The sequence below is a fragment of the Mauremys reevesii genome, linkage group 11 (assembly GCF_016161935.1).
Source record: "Mauremys reevesii isolate NIE-2019 linkage group 11, ASM1616193v1, whole genome shotgun sequence".
Classification (NCBI taxonomy): Eukaryota; Metazoa; Chordata; order Testudines; family Geoemydidae; genus Mauremys; species Mauremys reevesii.
In genome coordinates, this window is record NC_052633.1 from 41325004 (window position 1) to 41343816 (window position 18813).

Here is an 18813-nt window from a genome sequence, read left to right on the forward strand (position 1 = left end):
GGCACAGCCCAACAGTTTGAAGGCCTCGCTGCTGCTCTCTTTCATATTTGGCCTGGTTTGGAGCTCCCCCTTGAGTTATACCCCAGTATGCATGGCACACATTTGAGAAGTTCTATAGTGCGTAAGATCCCTGCTCTGAAAGATTTTCCCCATGAAAGCTGTTAATCTCATAAAATGGCAGGGACCTTATGAGCTCTAGGTTCCTAGAGATAGGTCATGCACCTTGGAAGAAAGTGTCTTATAGCATCATCTGATGTAAAACTGAGCATTGTTTCCACCAGCAGCAGCACAAGAATTCATAATGTTTCTGTTTTTTTTTTTAAATCTGAATACAGATGGAGGAGTTGGCTGTTCTCCACTGAGTGGCAAGTAACTAATTTTTTCTGTGCTGATTGACTGCTCTATAATGTTGTGGTCTTATTTTTTTTCCAGATTATTGCTGGCAAAAAGGTCTTCTTTACTAACAACAAGTTGTGTTGTCTTGGTATTAACCTGATTATTGTGGTATTAGCATGACAATTTTATACTTCCTCTTCCAATTTTTGCTAACCTTTAATTTTGTTGGAGATAATTTCTAATATGTATATATTAAAATATTTTAATTACATTTCTTTAAAGTCAATTAAGAAAGGAAATTTGAGCATCAGTGCAATGCAAAAATATAGTGCTTCCTTTCTGTACTGCAGAAACGGTATCCATCTTGAGCCTAACTGGCATGTAGAAGGATGAGAGAAAAAACCTTCAATGCACAAACATGATTCGCTATTTATGAAGTGTAGGTATAATTTGTGCTAGATGCCAGAATTAGGGGTTCCTCTTTCATTCAGCATTCAGATTTCCCAACAGAACTTTTGTGACAAAGAAATAACTTAATAATCAAGCAAATTGCTATGTTTTTCCAAAGTGATCTCTGCTAACTAAACTGCTTCCTTATATAAGCTACACAGCCATGTTCACATTTATTACTTGGTCCAATTCTGTTTTTTCTTCTTTTGTTTCTTTCATGATTGATTTAACATTTGCTACTCTATATTTCATAGTACTAGTAGGAACTAATATTCTGTTATCTTTAGTTCTCATCAGTATAGACATATTGACCCTGAAACTCTCCCCACTCAGATAAAATTTTCCAATTTTAGTTTGAATAACCTTCAAAAATCTTTCAGTCATAGCTGCAATAACTGAAATTAAAAAAAAAAACTTTGAAAGCATATTTTGTTTTTTAATAACATCAGAGCTTTGTCAATCTGAAATAATGTGATATGTACAAGTCATTTAGGGCCAAGAATGGGGATGAGGGCAGGACTGGACCTGTATTTTCTGGAATTATTTAATAGGTAAACATTTTTACTAGAGCTATGAAATGTACAAAGAGAAAAAAGAATTAAAATCCATGTTGCTGACATCACAAGCAGCACAGTTCCATAACTCACACAGTGACTTTGCTTTTCTGCAGTCATCTCTGTTCTTGTATAATAAAAAACAAAGTGGAAAAGCCTTATACTACTAACTTTTATAAAGCAACAAAATCATTTAAAATCTCTTCAGTACTCATCTAAATTCTGTTCAAGCAAGGAATGATCTCTCTGCATTGCACAGAAACCTGCTAGTTCATTGACAATATAGACCGAGTTCACATACTAGTGTAACATGGCACAGTTCCATTCACTTCAATGGAACTTACACCAGCAGTGAATTTGGCCCTGTTAAGTTACAAAGGCCCCAGCTCTGCAAAGATAAATGCATGTTCTTAAATTTAAGAACATGAATAATCCACCTGACATCAATGGGACTACTCACATATTTAATGTTAAGCATATGTGTATGTCTTCAGGGGTTAACAGAGGCTTTCTATCTCCTTGCAACCCCTATGGAGCCCACTGACTTCAATGGGACTCCCAATAAACAAGATTCCTCTATAACAGTGGTTTTCAACCTTTTTTCATTTGCAGACCACTACGTATTTTCAAATGGTGGTATGGACCCCTTTGGAAATCTTAGGCATCGTCTGTGGACCCCAGGTTGAAAATCACTTTGTTCTATAGTATCGACAATGTTTTACGGACCCCAGACAGTCAGCAGATCCCCCAGGGGTCTGGAGACCACAGGTTGAAAACCACTGACCTATAATGGATCCACTTGCTGGATTGGGGCCTATGCTGTACATTGAAAATGAGCCATGACATCCTTGCCATGGCCTCTCATCACTTACCACATCACTGACTGAGACTAACCAGATGACCAACAGAACTGAAACAGAATTCAGAGGACTGGAAATGGCCACAGAGTGAGTGAAGGCCTGTACAAAAAGCTGCAATGAGCAGAGCAAGGCTTGGAGAAAGCCACGATGCCTCCTAAAAGTTAGCACCACTTTTTACAAAATAAGCCTTAACTACACGTATATTTCTAAGGCCCGGCTTCACCCGTAGGTTTTCCTACAAGACGGACTCGAGGAGTCTGTCTCACATGGCAGGCGCCCCAACTTCAAGCTGTGCCAAGTGATGCCAGACACCACCGAGCGGCGGGGGGCTGTCGGTGGAGAGTTACACATCCAAGGGGGCGGAGATCCACCCCCGCCCGACCCTCTCCTCCCCCCGTGGCAGGTGCACGCCCAGCGGGCTGCGAGCGGGCCCCCCGCAGCTCGGCGGTGCGAGGCGCTAGGGACCATGCCCGGGGCTGCCTGGTGCTGGTGCAGCCGCAGCTCCCCGCCCCGCCTCCTGGCCGCCGGTGCCCTGCCTCCTCCTCCCCCCGCCGTGCGGCTGGCGGCTCGCAGGGAGGCAGCGTGAGCAGCGAGCGAGCGGGCGGGGGTTAAAGGTGCCGCTGGAAGGGAAGTTTGGAGAAGGTCGTGCGGTGTCTGTGCGCTCCGGCAGCATCATGGCGGAGCCCAGCGACTCGCCTGTCCAACTCCAGCAGCCCCCGCCGCCGGCCGCTCCCGCCGCCTGGCCCATCTGCAGGGACGCCTACGAGCTGCAGGAGGTTATCGGTCAGTGGGGCTGGGGACCGGGGTGGGGGGCCGGTCCGCGCCGGGCAGGGGGGATGAGCCGGCTGCGGGGCCTACCGGCGTTTGCTCTCCGCAGGCTTCTCTCACTGCGGCGGGCGCGCCCGGCACTGCAGCGGCTGCAAACTTTATTTCCGAGGCGCCGGCTGGGGCTGGCTGCCCCGCTCTCCCCACGCGCGGGGGGCGTCCCTCCGTGGCTGCCCCGGGGGCGGGGGCCTTGGCGCGTCCCTCCGTGGCTGCCCCGCTCTCCCCACGGGCGGGGGGCGGCGGCTCCTGGTGGGGGTGCAGTGGCAGCTGCCTCAGCCCTTCTGCGGGGCCGTGGGGGTGGGGATGAGCCCCTAAGCATCGGTGGTGAACCGCGAACTGTAATTAACCATTGGCCTTTCCTCATCTCTGCTCTCGCCTGCTGTAACGGTGCACCCCGTGTCTTGCTCTATCCGTTCAGATTAGTCTGCATCTTTCCGGTGGTTTTCTGGGGGAGGGGGGATTAAATCTCCCCATCTGCGGCTTGGGCTGATTTCCTTTTTGAAAGCCTTCATTTCCTTTTGCCCCCTCTGCATCGCTTTAATTTTTCCCCATCTCTTTTCACCCTCCCCATCACTCTACTTTCCTATACACTATTCTCTTACTGCTGTTGTGATTATGGCTTAATTTCATTGGTGCAAACCTTCCCCTTCGGTTTAAGGTTTAATACCCCTCCCCCAAACATACAGGCAGTGTGTGTTGTGCTTATGCATGTAACAGTTAATTGCCATCAAAATGTGGCTGACTTAGTTTTCCTCCCATCTGTGTGAATCAGATCATCATGAATCTTGCAAGATGAAAAGATGACCAATGGTAACAATATGTATAATGGAAAGCTCTACTCCTTTCTGATCCAGATGCTATTTATTGCTAGTTAATCAGTTCAAGAATACTCATTCTTGTGATTTTTTTAAGTGTGTGTGTATGTATATGTGTATGTGTGTGTGTGTGTGTGTGTGTGTATATATATATATATATACCTGCAGAAACTAAAGGCCAAGTCCAAAATTGCAATTGTTACTCCTTGAGGTTTAGGCTACAATTCAGTTACCTCAAAAATTCCTGTAGATTTGCTTTGCGTTGCTCTTGTAATTAGTGGTGCTTTTAACATTGCTCACCAATTGGTGATTACTGTGATAGACGACATTTTTAATCAGGGTTGTAAATCATGTACGTTCAGCTTTGTTTCTGAGGCTATTTAGTTTCCACAGTCTGAAACTAAGCGTTTCCAAGGAGAAATAACTTGTCCCTTCACTCAAGTTTTACCAGGCTTCTGTTTTACTCATATTCTTTCCCCTTTTATTCCCCATTCCTCCACTTGAACTGCACTAAGATGAAGAAGGCTGAGGCCTGGTCTATTTACATAGCTATGCCAGCAAAACTTTTAAATGTGGAGTGTATTGGAGGGGAATCACACTTCTAACTGTGATGTAGCTGTGCCGCTGAAAGTGCTAGTATGGATGCAGGCCTCTTGCCAGTATACCAACAGAACTTGAAATAAGCTATACCAGAAAAAGAGTTGTTTTGCTGATACATTCCCAGTAGCTGGGTCTGCTAGTAAACTATACCCAGAGATCCTTTCTGCTGTAGAAAAGGCCTGAGAAAGGTGTTGATCTAATCCTTATCTGCTGTTGCAATGGGAGTCTGTAGTATGTTTCTTATTTAAGTACTGGTTGTCCTCCATTGGTGCAGTTGTAGAATGGCTGAAAATTAGGGCTATTCTACACTGGCAACGCTAAAGCGTTGCCGTGGCACCGCTTAAATGTGGCTTGTGTGGTTGCGGCAGAGCGCTGGGGGAAAAAAAAACACCTTCACGAGCGGCATAGCTACCAGTGCTGGTGCACTGTCTACACTGGTGCTTTACAGTGCTGAAACTTGCTGCGCTCAGGGGGGTGATTTTTCACACCCCTGAGCGAGAAAGTTGCAGCACTGTACGTTGCCAGTGTAGACAGGTCCATAGGGCTTGAAGGGGGTGGAGGGGGAAAGAGTGTTTACTTCTCAAAAAAGCAGTTTAGAAAGAGTCTAGAGTGTTCAAAAATGTTAACTAGATATAGTTTATCTATTTATTGATACAAATATTTCAAGTGCCCATAATTGCAAAGATGGAACATTCTTTTTGGGGAAATGCATTTCTTGTGTAGATAGTATTCAATTACCACAGTAAAGTGACAGGTCAGTTTCTTGTAGCATAAGAATCACTACTACTTAGTGAGAAAGGTAGGGTTCTGCTGGAACGTGATCCAGTAAGGTTCAGAGTGCTTTCGTGGATGTGCTGAGTATCCTCAACTTCCATTAAATTATCATTACATTTAGTTTAGGCACAGTGACTTTTTCCAAATGCCACAAGAAATATTTCCTATCCGTAAAATAGCCTTTTATTTATAGCCTCTCAAATACAGCAATATATTGGGTTTTTTTTTGTCTGAAGTGGCGGACTGCTATGACATTTTCCCTAAATGACTAAAGTAGATATAATGAATGTTTTTAAAATGTTTATTTTGCATGAAAATTCTGTGCAAATGAGTAAATATGGATATAATTTTAGAGTTGCAGGATCAATGCAATATTACATAACATCTTCAAATGAACTTAGTTATGTAGGGTTGCTTTTGTATACCTTCATCTTAGTATCCAGGGGAAAATAATAAAGTTCCAGTGTCTGACTGCCACTCCTGTTCAGTCAGCAGCATTTAATCACTGAAGCTCTTAAAGTTTAATCACTTCATGAACATGAATACTACCACTTATTAAAATAAACTTTCCACAGGTGACTAGTTTTAAGTACACACAAAGCTATCTACAGGATAGGAGCCTGAAGGGATATGTTTTGTTCTAATAGTCCTTTGCCAGCTAAACCAGGAAAAGTACAATATATTGAGGCACCTGAGTGGGATTTTTAAGAAGAAAGCTATATCAGTCTTCTTTAGCACAGACTTTCATAGGCTTACATAGTACGGAATATTTCTCAATGTAACTAAAGTCACCTTCTATCTGTAGACTAAATCTAATGTCTTAAGAGAGATTTCAGGGTTTATTAGTGATAGCCATATTGCTGAAAAGTACAATAACCTACTTTTTGGAACTAGTCATGTTTGATTTAATATAGTGAGAGGGTAATCGGTTTCCATCCTGCTCTTGTAGGGTAAGCAACTGGAAATGGTGCCACTGTTTTTAATCAAATCTCTGCTTACTGTTAAACCACTTCCTACCTTAATGGCAATTTAAAAACGGCCTTTGAGCTTCCATATAGCCCGTGTCATAAATAATGTTTTTTCACCAATCATGTAGCTGTGGCTAGCTGAAGGCCCAAATGCCCAGTATGGGAAAAATTGGTAATTAAGATATGAGAAGCACTGTTTCCTCTAGGAACCTTAACAACAAACAAAAAAAAAAACCTGCCCATTTTGCTAAACAAAATAACTTTTCTTGTAAGGTTGTGTCAGCGCTTTCATTGCAAATTCCTACTATCATGAGTTGTTAACTTCATTAAAAAATAATTGTGGGTTGAAACCTGGTATGTAGATTCTTGAAACAGAAGGAAATAGCTTTTATCTGTACCGTGCACATATTCAATTAAACTGTGTGGTGGATTTGGTCATATTTGAAGATTTTGTTGTTCTTGCAAGTCTTGGTATAGTTTGAGATTTACGAAAGGCTACTGATTATAAGCAAATTATCTTTAATAGAAGTAAATAAGATTCAATATTCTTGTCAAATTGGGCTCTTTCATTGTGGATTGGCTCTGAATAAGATGACTGAAATAAGATGACACATCTGATTTTTCTGTCACTTCCTAAAACTTCTACATATCTTCCTTTTTAACATATAAGAGAATTTGCTCTTAAGGATTTGCCAACTGAATTTCCTTGCTTTTGTTTCTACAACATTTTTATATAATTCTGTATCTGCTTAGTTGTATTGAGTCCTATATCAAATGGATGAGATGCTACCAAAGATAAAGCAATGTTATGAGGAGCGTGATAAGACTTTCTGAATGCTTTTGAGCAAATTGCTTAAGACTCCGTGCCTCAATTTCCCTATTTGTAAGTGAAGGGCTAGTTCTGTCCTCCTTCCTGGCTATTTTGAGCGCCTTGAATGGAAGGTTCTGACCAAGCTTGAGTTACTTTGAAAGGAAAGGATTGTGTCTACAGTGTTTGAAGAGAATTGAAGCATATTTTATGTTACAGATCATTTAAAAAGGTCTCATTTGACTTTGGTCTAACATTGCCCTGTCACCCTCCAGCTCATGGACTCTAACTTCTGCATAAAGCCGATAATTTAGCAAAACCTATCCATGTTTGTTGTGGATGGTTTTGTGGACAACCTGCTCCTGATGGTAGGGTCTTTGTTTGGTGCTCCCCCTTCCTCCCCGCCTCCCTTGTGCCAGTGACTTCACTGGAAGCAGGGCCATTTACTCAGTGTCTATCTAGTGTCCTGTTTTAGGTGAGAGAGAATGAGCACTTCTGTAGGTTTGAGCTAATGGAGATCTTCATTTAACTCAGTGTTACAGGCACGTGTTACAGGGAAGTGAAGGACTGAGGTTCCAATGGTGCATGTGCAAGTGTTTGCTGTCTTATAATGGAGAGAGGAAAGAATTTTTTGATAGTTGTGGATGTAATTGCAGTGCCTTTTTTTTTTTTCTTCAGTGTCCTTCCTATAACTAAGAGGGTATAATCACTGACTACCAGAATACCCTAGAAAACTTTGGTTAAACCTGAGCAAGTACTCATTGAGATGAAAATATTCAAAGGGCTTCTTTTTGAAGTGGTAATGCAAAGAAACACTAGCCACTTCCAATCTGCTCAACAAAATGTTACACCACAGTATTTGAAGCCCAGGTAGATCTTGACACTAGCTCTTGCAAGAGGCTGTTCAAATATATGAATTGTAAAATGTTTAAGAAACTGCATTATTTGAGAACCATTATTTGAGAATAGTGATGGTCATGTTTAGAATTTTTCTGTCCCCAGAAATGTTAACTTTAAGTATAAAGAAATGTATATCTTACTACAACCTTAACTCTGATCCAAATCAAGTAGTGTACTTTCACCAATAAATCTCAAACAATACTGCACCTTTAAACATGAAAACTATATAATGCCACTGATCAGCCTAAACTGAAGTCCACATAAATAACTTTCTTGTCTGTAAGTTTCTTTTCTTTTAAGCTACATGTTTCTCAGGAAACAGTTACAAATACTTTTCCAAAAATTTCTGTCCATTGATAGAACTTCCCATTTAACAGTTTAACTTCTCATTTCTTAAAATAGAAAATACATAATACAGAGGAGGGGAAAAGACTAAAATTAATGACAGGGCTGGCTCTAGGTTTTTTGCCGCCCCAAGGAAAAAAAAATTTTGGCTGTCCCCACCCCAGCCCTGGGCTCTTCCCCACCCTGCCCCGCCGGGCTGCCCCAGCTCTGGGCTCTTTCCCACTCTCCTTCCGCCCCAGCCCTGGGTCACTGGTAACTTGCTCCCAGGGCTGGGAAATGTAGTTCTTTCCCTGCTCCAGGGCTGGCTCTATAGGCAAGGAGCTAACCAAAGAACTACAGCTCCCAGGGCCCCCGATGGTTCTCAGCTCCCAGGCTGGATCCCTGTGGGCTGCCGCCCCTGCAAATGGGCTGCCCCAAGCACCTGCTTGCTTTGTTGGTGCCTAGAGCTGCCCCTGCCCAGCATTCGCTTGGCCGCTATCAACAGGAAAGGGAAGGGGAGGGAGTATGGTAGCTGAAACCTCATGCTGCAGCTTGCTGTGAATGGAGAGCTCACTGCTAGAGTGGGGTGGCACTGTGAATGGGGAACAAGTATGCCCAAGGAGTAGAAGGCTTTGGCCCAGATATCCCCTTCAAAAGACATCCCCCAGACTGGATTAGGGATACTGGTGTGACCTCACCTGGCAGCCCTCAAAGAAGGAATTGGGTGGACTAAATGGACAGTGCCCCTCTCTATCTGAAGCCTAGCAAGGGAGGTATGTGGATCCCACTAGAATTTAAACTGAAAAGTAAGGGAGGGGAGGCTATGCTAGGGGACTTCGGCAGCTTTAGATATAGCACCAGGCACATAGGAGGATTTCCACTTCTGAGCCATGGAAGCAGAAATTGACTTTTCCTTTCCAGATTTCACTAATATTCAGAAAGAGAATCTAGCACCTGCCTTCCAGATTTGAACACCTCAAAATTCAGGAGTGCTCAAGCTCAATTTGGGGAGCTGTTACTTCATTTCTCCCAAATCAAATATACTGATCCACTGTAATTTGCTGCAGAAAAAGTAAGATAAAATTGAGCAAGAAATGCTTCCCAGTGGTTTTTAGGATTAGAATTGCTATTTTCAACAGCCATTACCTTTTTAGTTTTATTTGTTGAAAAGGAAGACAGTGATATTGCATTTGCAAATTCCCCATAGAAACGAAGAGTGGAACAAAAGAATAATAAAGGCACCTCAACTTTTCCTCATTTATGTAGGACAGTCTTATAATATGCATCCAGATATCCTCCAATCACACAAGCTGAGTTGTTCCACTTTACTGCAGTTCTGTAACCATATGGGAACCAATCCTGTCTGTGTTCTGTGCACATTCAAAATTCCCGCTGAATGACCCACCCTGGGAGCAAGTTACCAGTGACCCAGGGCTGGGGCAGAAGGAGGGTGCAGGTGAGGGGGGGCAGGGGGTGTGGGTGGAGGGGGCAGAGCCCAGGGCTTGGGCGGCAGGGTGTGTGTGGGTGGGCAGGCATTGGTGGGGAGGGGAAGGGGGTTCAGAGCTGGGGTAGCACGGGGTGTGTGTGGGGGGAGAGGCCAGGACTGGGATGGCAGGGGGGTGCGGGTCAGGGTGGGGGAGAACCCAGGGCTGGGGCAGCAGGGGGAATGGGGAGGCAGCCAAATTTTTTTTTTGCTTGGGGCGGCAAAAAACCTAGAGCCGGCCCTGATGCTGGGAAACGTAGTTCTTTCCCTGCTTCAGGGCTGGCTCTATAGGCAGGGAGCTAACCAAGGAACTACAGCTCCCAGGGCCCCCTGTTGGTGCTCAGCTCCCAGGCTGGATCCCTGTGGGCTGCCACCCCTGCAAATGGGCTGCCCCAAGCACCTGCTTGCTTTGCTGGTGCCTAGAGCCGTCCCTGATTAATGAGTCATAGTCAAGGTGGCTCTATTGTGATGAAACTTGTGTTTCTTTATAATTTGGTGGTGGTTACATGGGCATGTAGGGTTCTGGTCTATAATCTTACTTATATAGTCTTACTGGTATAACTATTTTGGTTAGGGGGTACAATTAATTAACCAAAATAGTTATATTGATAAAACAGTCAATTGCAGACGAGGTCTTGGTTGTTGTTGCTGTCTTACATCTAAGTTATGGGTTTTGTAAGTGATGTGGTTATTAATTTCACCATTACTTAGCAAACTTGTGTAACTGTTTTTTTTTGTTTGCTAGAATATCCTAGAGTGATATCCCCTCCAATTCAAAAAAACTTGTAAAGCTTGACCACCTTCGCACCAGAAATCTGAAGGCTATGAAAGTAGCCAAAAATTAATGCTCAGGAAGAGAAGGAACAAACTAAAAACTGGATTCCCTACATATTGATAGTAGCAAAACCAAGGTGAATAAAGCCTGGTAACTTCAAACTAATCAACTCTTAAACTGGAAGTCAAAGGTGTATAAAATGTTCAACGTGCTGTGTGTTCACCTGGTGCTGTGTAACGATAACTTGCAGAGAATTACGTGCCCCAGTTTTCCCCTCTCTCCAAACTGCTGTGCAGCTACTCAGCCAGCTTCCATGCCACTTTATCACTCATTCCCAAGGGTTTCTTGGACTCTGAGGTGCAACAGCTCGGAGATCTGAACAGGCTTAGCTCTGGGTGTGTGTGCGGTGGTGGTTGTGGGGAGGGCATGTGCTTTGAGAGGAGCTGTTGTGCAGGGCAGTGTTGGGAGTAGAAGAAGTCTGGGAGTCAAGAGTAGGTACTCGTTTGAGTGTTAGAAAAAGCTGTATTGAAAATGTATTAAAATTGTAATTGTAAAATTTATATTTCCACAGTTTTACCCTGGTCCTGCTTTCAGGCTATGGGCCTCTAGGGAAGTATGCAAACTGGGCCTAGCAGAATGAGTGTGCAGCCAGCCTAGAGTTAAGTGTGGTGAGTTCAGCCTCTCTGTTTTAGGGAGCAGCCTGCTTTGTGTATCTGTTTTTGGGTTCTTGTGTTATGAATTCCAATAAATAAAGTAGGGTTACACTGCAACCTTCCAGAAAGATAAATATAAAAATGCTCTATCTTCTGTGAATATGCTATGTAACAATGCTTGATGAGGACCTATTGTGAAGACCCTAGAAGAAATTCCATTAGAACTCTTCTACGGGTCTCTTTTTTTACTACTGGAGAGCCACTTGCCCAAGGAACTGGTAGGCCAGCAGACAAATTGCATTGATCCAAAGTCTCCTTGCCATGTGGAACCAGAAACTCTCTTTGAAATTAGAACCATCCCCTCACTCACTTAGTGGAAGTAGCTAGTTACACAAGGGAAGAAGCAGGTGGTTATTACACAGCAATGCCTGCTTTGGCCTCTGCAACAGCTCCGTGTGCAGCGCTGACTCTGAGACCCTACTTCATGTTTTAAAATGCTGACTTTGGCTGTGACCCTCTTCAGCGTGACTTTTGGGATGGAAAGGGGTAGATGTCTTAGCCTTCAGAACTGAATGGCCGTGGCTTTAAGTTTTTTTTTTTTGTCATGTTTTAAATAAATTCTCAGTTCTTAGGCTTTTAGTGTCTTTAAGCCTCACCATTTTACAGGAGTTTCCCTTGGTGACCACCAAAGCTTGCTGGAGGCATTAGGAAACCTATAAGCAGCAATGGAGGCATGGGTGCAATCTGCCTGCAGAGATAGGAAGATAACCATGGCATTGGTTTACCCTTTTGGTTTAACTTTTGGAAGCAAATCTTCACTATCAGAAGAGCTGGAAACTGTTTACTTTAATAGAAAGCATACATTCTGTGGAGGTTGCTGGCATTTACTCCTAGCAAGCAGTAAATATTTTTTGTTTGGGTTTTCTGTATTTTTTTTTTTTTTTTTTTTTTTAGTCTGGCTTATAGCACTGGCTAGCAAACTGAAGAATTGACAACTCTATTAGATTGTGGGTTTTTTTGTTTGTTTGTTTTTTGGGTTTCTTTTTTTGAGGTTTTGGAGTGCTAATGCAGGGGTAGGCAACCTATGGCACGCGTGCGAAAGGCGGCACGTGAGCTGATTTTTCAGTGGCACTCACACTGCCCGGTCCTGGCCACCGGTCTGCATTTTAATTTAATTTTAAATGAAGCTTCTTAAACATTTTCAAAACCTTCTTTATTTTATATAACTAATCTATTGTTGTATGTATTATAGACTTCTAAAAACATTAAAATGTATTACTGGTATGCAAAACCTTAAATTAGAGTGAATAAATGAAGACTCGGCACACCACTTCTGAAAGGTTACCGACCCCTGTGCTAGTGTATGATTTATCTTCTGGAAAATATTATTGCTTAGTGTCAAGACTATTTTAATGCAAGATAAAACAAGCTGCCGTGGTCATGGTTTGTAAGTATGAATCTCCTATGGTGATTGAGGTGAGGTGGCAAAATAGTGTAGGGGTGATGTGAAATAGCCTTAAAGCAGCTTCTTTGCTTAGCACTTGTGGAGCTGTAGAGCAATGGATAGCTGAAAATCTTATTGGGAGGATCTAGGCAAGTTCACTACTGTAACCATGAGGCTGCGTTTCTGAGTACTGTGGAGTTCTGCGTAACTGATTGGTTGCTGACTTACAAGGGAGTGTGTTCTATGTTGGTGCTGACAGCCCAAGGACTGAAATGAGCAGACATCCTATTCTGTGTTCAGTCAACTAAGGCTTACTTGTATCTTATATTTCATAGTCTTTTATATACTGATCAGCCAAAAGTGTTCGTATATCCTCTTTTCCCCCTATTTCCCCCCCCCCCCCAGCCTGTCCTGCGATTATTCCCTGCCAGCTCTTTCTCTGAAGCACTACAGGCAATTGAGGAGGGGAGGGGAGGCAAGGAAGAGGCAGAGCTGGGAGTTCTCTGCTGAGAGAGAAGCAGGTGTCAGGGAGTGAGATGTAGGAATGACTTGCTGAGAAGTCTGCACCTGAGAGGTAATTGTTAATGAAGGGGAGAAGCCAGTGGAGAAACAGGTCAAACTCATGGGGACGGAGGGGAGTAGAGCCACTGAGGAAAAAGATGGGGAAGATGCCTGGTGTTAGAAAAGGGATGCTTTTTCTTGGGTCTGATTTCAGATAAGCCACAGAGCTGTGGAGTTTGGTGAATTTTAGGTAGTTCTCTGCACTCATCCCTCCTCCTCCTCCTTGAAGAAGAAAGTAGTCAAAAACCAACTTCCTCTGGGATCTTAGTAGCTCCAAGACTTCTGGATTACATGGTGAACCTGGTCTCTGACAGAAGTCTTGGGATATTGACAAGTACCTTAAAGCCTGGAGGATTTTTAGGATCCCCCTTTTTTTGGTCTGTTTTCCTTTTTAGAGAAATATTCAAAGATGCTGGCAGTGTCATACCTTTCAGGGATGTTCTCAAAGGTGCCTCAGTGAAAAGATTTAATCATCAGCATTACTCAGTAATGAATTATTAATTTTTATGGAATCAGTGGGGTTAATATTTCCAACCTTTGGTCCCTAGATGTTTGACCTAATTTAACTAGTCAGTGGGCTTCTGAAAGCCTAATATAATAAATCAACATTGATTAATTCTTTTATGATTAACAATATGAATGAATCACTTTGTTAGACTAATTATTCTTCAAAACACGGTGGATCACTGATGCCTGGGCTTCCTGATCAGAAGTAAAATTCTGCTGGGAGTTGGGTGTCATGAAAAGCTGGCTTACTATGGACACAGGTATGCCACCCAGGGGCGGCTCTGCGTTTTTGGCCGCCCCAAGCAGTCATGCGCGGGAGGCGCCCCGGAGCCGCGGGAGCAGCGGACCTCCCGCGGGCATGACTGCAGAGGGAGCGCTGGTCCCGCATGGCTCGGCTGGACCTCCCGCAGCTGCGGCCGGTTCACGGGTCTGGCGGCTCCGCTTGAGCTGCCGCAGTCATACCCGCGGGAGGTCCAGCCGAGCCGCGGGACGAGCGCCCCCTCCGCAGTCATGCCTGCGGGAGGTCCGGTCCTCCCGGGGCTGCGGTGGACCTCTCGCAGGCATGACTGCGGCAGATCCGCCGGGACAGCCTGCCGGCCGCAGGGGACGCCCCCTAGATTTTGCCGCCCTAGGCACCAGCTTGTTTTGCTGGTGCCTAGAGCCGCCCCTGATGCCACCAGTTAGGCGCTACATAGTACATCTAAAAGGAGACAGGTAGTGTAGAAATAGAAAATTGAAAGGAGAAGAGGTAGTAGGCAGTCTTGTCTGATCATGGCTACTGTGGATGATGTGGGTTTTTTTATTTTTTAAATGGATCTGGTCACATGCTCAGTTGTGTGAAGCTTTGTTCATTGATCTTAACTTTAGAGATCATATGTTTGGTTCAAAGTTGGGGTTGATGCATTTTACCTGGACCAATACATTTTTAGTATAGCTGCAAGTAGTGTGTGTGCATATGCATTTTATGATGAGGATAAAAACATGGCTCTGTCATTTAATAGGCCAGAAAAGTATAGGGCTTGTATATTGCAAAATGTGCTTTTTATTTGTGGGTATTGCTTCCTATTTTGTAAGGAAAAAGTAGGCAAAGCACATGGTCTTGCTGCCATAACTAGTTCTGAGGAATAACATACAGTAACTCCTCACTTAACATTCTAGTTATGTTCCTGAAAAATGCTACTTTAAGCGAAACGATGTTAAGCGATTCCAATTTCCCCATAAGAATTGGGGGGGAAGGGAGAAGGTTCCAGGGACATTTTTTTTTTTCACCAGAGAAAAGACATTGTGTACATATACAGTATAAGTTTTAAATAATTGTAAACAAACTAATACTGTATTCACCAATGATGATTGTGAAGCTTGGTTGGGGCGGGGCATAGTGGGGTCAGGGTGCAGGGGCTTGCCCCACTCTGCCTGTCGGGTGCTCCTGAAGGGGAGTGGGGTTGGGGGCTTTCCCATTCCCTGGCTGGAGTGGGGTAAGCCCCCGTGCCCCGACCCTGCTCCCTAGCTGGAACGCCAGGTGAGCAGAACAGGGCAAGCTCCCAGTCCCTGACCCTGCTCTCCGGCTGGAACGAAGGGCAAGCAGAGTGGGGCAAGGCCCCCACGCCCCGACCCTGTTCCCTGGCAGGAGCGCCAGGTGGACGGAATGGGGCAAGCCAAACAACCTTATAACGGAATGTTGCATGACTTTAAATGAGTATGTTCTCTAATAGATCAGCAACTTAATAACAAAACAATGTTAACCGGGACGACTTTAAGTGAGGAGTTACTGTAGCTTAATTATAGCACATTGGGGTCTAGGCCTAGGCCCCATGGTCATAGTGCAACTAATAAAGATGCTTTCTCCTAATGTATTTCCATCTGCACCCTAAAAAGACTTAAATTACATTATGCTGAATTTATAATTAGATACTCACTCTTGCGTATTGCTGTCTAACATGCTTGATCTTTCTGCGGATAGACAGAAATGGCCTTACTACTATCTTAAGGCCACTTAAGAGCAATTTAGCAAAGAGGAAAGTGAAAGCTGCTTGTAACTTTTTTCTTTTTTTTTTTAAATTGTAAGAACAATGCCTAAAAATTTCGTTGTTTCCTCCTTTGTTAGTCTTCTGGGGATCATTGTAAGGAGTAATTTGTTGCTTATGTCCTGTCATGACAGATTCTAACTTTTTTTATATTTAAAAAATAAATAAATAAAAAAGCTAACTGGAGTGGTGGGAGCTGGCTGAAGATGCTCTGTAGTTCAACATTCCAGCATTAACTGGAGACATTGGTGTCAGGACAGCAGCAATGTCACACACTTCAGTTGAAGGCCTGTGGCTGGCCTCTGTCAGCTGACTCAAGTTCACTGCATCTCAGGATGAGGGGCTATAAAATGGCAGTGTGAGAGTCTGGGCTCAGGCTGAAGCCCAGGATCTGGGACCCTCCTTCACTCAATTTATGGCCTGAGCTCGGAGAGCCTGAGTCTGCTGACACAGGCCAGCCGGGGGTATTTAATTGTAGTGTAGACCTATCCTTCTTTTTTTTTTTTTTTTTTAAATGAGCTGCTGTTAGTTTGGTGCACTCAGCAGTGACAGTCAGAAGACTCTCTGAAAATGCTACTCTGATGTTTATGTGCAGCTATAATTGTTTTAAAATGTTTACTTCCAAACTGAAGGAAGAGCAGGGAAAACATGCCTAGTAATTAAATCAACATCACAATTTTTCTCTATTTATGATGCTGCTTTAAAGGTAAGCTGTAATTCTTCCCAAAAGCTTGTTTCTAGGCAGTGTCTTTCTGTATAACTTTTTAAACTATCTGTAATGTAACAACCTGAGAAGTGGGGCTGGTGGAAGTAGGGCTTGGGACTTGATCCTGCATAAGCATTTGATATTGTAGCTATGCAAGATAAGGGCCTTAGATGTCAATCGCTTGTACTGAATGATGGCTTCTTCATTCCGCATGCTAATGAGGGAGAATAAAGCATTTTGGAATTCAACATTCTTTTTCTAAAGACACTCTTAAAATGTATATTTTTCAAAGGAAAACTCCAGAGGCTAGTTACATTTTAAGTAACTAATTGTTTAGCCATGTACGAAAATAATATAATTCCTCTCAAGCATCTCCTTTAGTAAAGGGTCCGTGGTCTCTGAGGGTGCCTTTTGAATGATACTGCCCAGCAGGGATTTGGGTCTGAAAACTGGCTTTCCTGTTATAGAATACTGGAAACCAGAAGGTTTCAAAGTTGCTGTAAGTTCTGAGACTTGTAAAGAAAACCAGCATATATTTTTGTGGATTTGTGTAGTAGTTGACTTAACCAGAATATTTTTGCTTCCTAATCTCCTCTGCCCCCGAGGATTTAGAAAAGCTGACTATTTATTTTATCTTTTTTTTTATATCTTTTTTTTTTTTTTTTTTAATCTCTGTTGCACTAACAATCCTTTCTCAAATCAGCAGTTTGCTGGTCTCTCTTCCCCGCCCCCCGCGCCCCCCCCCCATTTTTTCCCTTTGTGCCTTAGACCCTGATTCTTCAAAATGTAAGCAATTGCATATGCACTGATCATACTGTTACTTAAGCCATTAGAATATTTTTGCAGTTTCACTGAAGCTTTTAAATTCAAGGCCAGCTGTAAGCACAAGTGCTGCAAAGATCTGATTGGAGCCTTGCCCTTTCAAAGGCCATGTGTCATATTAATTCTGCAACTTGGTCTTGTCTCCCTTGTCAGTAGTGGGAACTGATTTGGAGGCAATTCATAGGGTGTGAACTATGTCAATATCTCCCTCTTTCCAGAATTTTGGGAGTTCTATTCAAATAAGTTGCTCTTTTTTTTGATTTGTCAGCTTTGTCTTTTTAATGCTTTCAGATTTGCTTGTCTATGGTTCTGTTTTCTCTTTAACCTATTCTTTTTCCAACATCTCTCTTGCCCATGAATAAGAATTTTCAGTCAAAATTATTTATTACATTTTTGGCAGTTTTGTGTTTCAAAGATAACATGTTAAGATTTTCCCATAAAACTCTTCTGTGAGCTGTTTTTGTATGGAGTAACTCTTTAGACCTTGGAAACAATGAATTCTGCATCAGCATTTTTAAGGGAGGCTTGAACACCATTTACCATTTCTGTCTTGGATTGAACCACTCTAAAACTAATCATGATGTACCTACCGTCTGCCATTCTTTTGACTTGGAGCCAGGTGCTTTTGTAGAAGTTTGATTTAGCTGAATTTGAATAAATGCTAAAACATCTAGTTTATATGATGTACTCCTGTGTGTGTAGCATTTATATTATTCTGTGCTCCAGGTCAGTGGCAAAAAGACAGAATGCTTCCTCTGGCATGCTTCCTGGATGTCTAATTAGATAGAGGAGGAATTTGTAGATTACTAGCAGAAAAGTAGAGAAGGAGAAAATATTTCCCTTGAGGATGGCGTGGACGGGGAAAGAACTACACTGGAAGCAATTATTTTATTGTGGAATTAAACTTGCCAAATAAGAGCTCAATCCCTTTTTGAGCCACCTTTGGGTTTTTAAGTTTCCTAGTCTTTGAATGCAATGCAAGAATGCTGGACTTCAGGCATCCAAAAATCATAAAATTGTCCTAAATCATGAGATGTCACAAATAACTTTGGGGTTCTCTTTGTTTGCCCAATAGTGTCTTGAACCAATAGGGTTCATATTTTCTGACAAGAGCAAAATGAATTTTGTTAAACTCAGGAGGTATTTATACTAATAAGGGATTGTCTGCACGAGGAAACTGACCAGCAGAATTATAGCAATATGTTGCTATAGAATAGCTCTGCTGGCCAGCTTCCCCATTAGACCAGTACTTAAGTGTGTTAGCTGTAAAATTTCTGAAGATGGTCTGTTAACACTTCCTTACAGTCATTAATTTTGCCCCAGACTCTTAGGGTTGTAGAACAGGCTAGCATTCCTTTCTCTCTCCAGGGCACTGCTATATCCTTGGTGTAAATTGATTGGTGTACTTAGCATATGTTCTTTTCACACTTCATCTATGCAGAATTTGAAAAATGCACTACTTGGCTGCCTGTTAGGGTGACCAGACAGCAAGTGTGAAAAATCGGGACAGGGGGTGGGGGTAAGAAGAGCCTATATAAGAAAAAGACCCAAAAATCAGGACATCTGGCACCCTGCTAACTGTTAGAGTAAACATTCTACCACTATGGCTTTTTATGAAGACGGG

At 43.0% G+C, this 18813-nt stretch overlaps 1 protein-coding gene across 5 annotated transcripts in view; it reads left to right on the forward strand.

Annotated features, from left to right (window-relative positions):
* The first annotated feature begins 2681 nt into the window (after window positions 1-2681).
* The window catches only part of STK39 (serine/threonine kinase 39), a 180347-nt gene continuing 164215 nt past the window's right edge, over window positions 2682-18813 (forward strand). For 2 of the 5 annotated variants that reach the window (XM_039495665.1, XM_039495669.1), the window contains exon 1: window positions 2689-2983. In XM_039495665.1, coding sequence (XP_039351599.1) covers window positions 2875-2983 — 109 coding nt within the window. In that variant the 5' untranslated portion in view covers window positions 2689-2874. Of the gene's footprint in view, window positions 2984-18813 lie in introns of all 5 variants that reach the window. The other 3 variants (XM_039495666.1, XM_039495668.1, XM_039495667.1) reach the window with 3 other exon arrangements.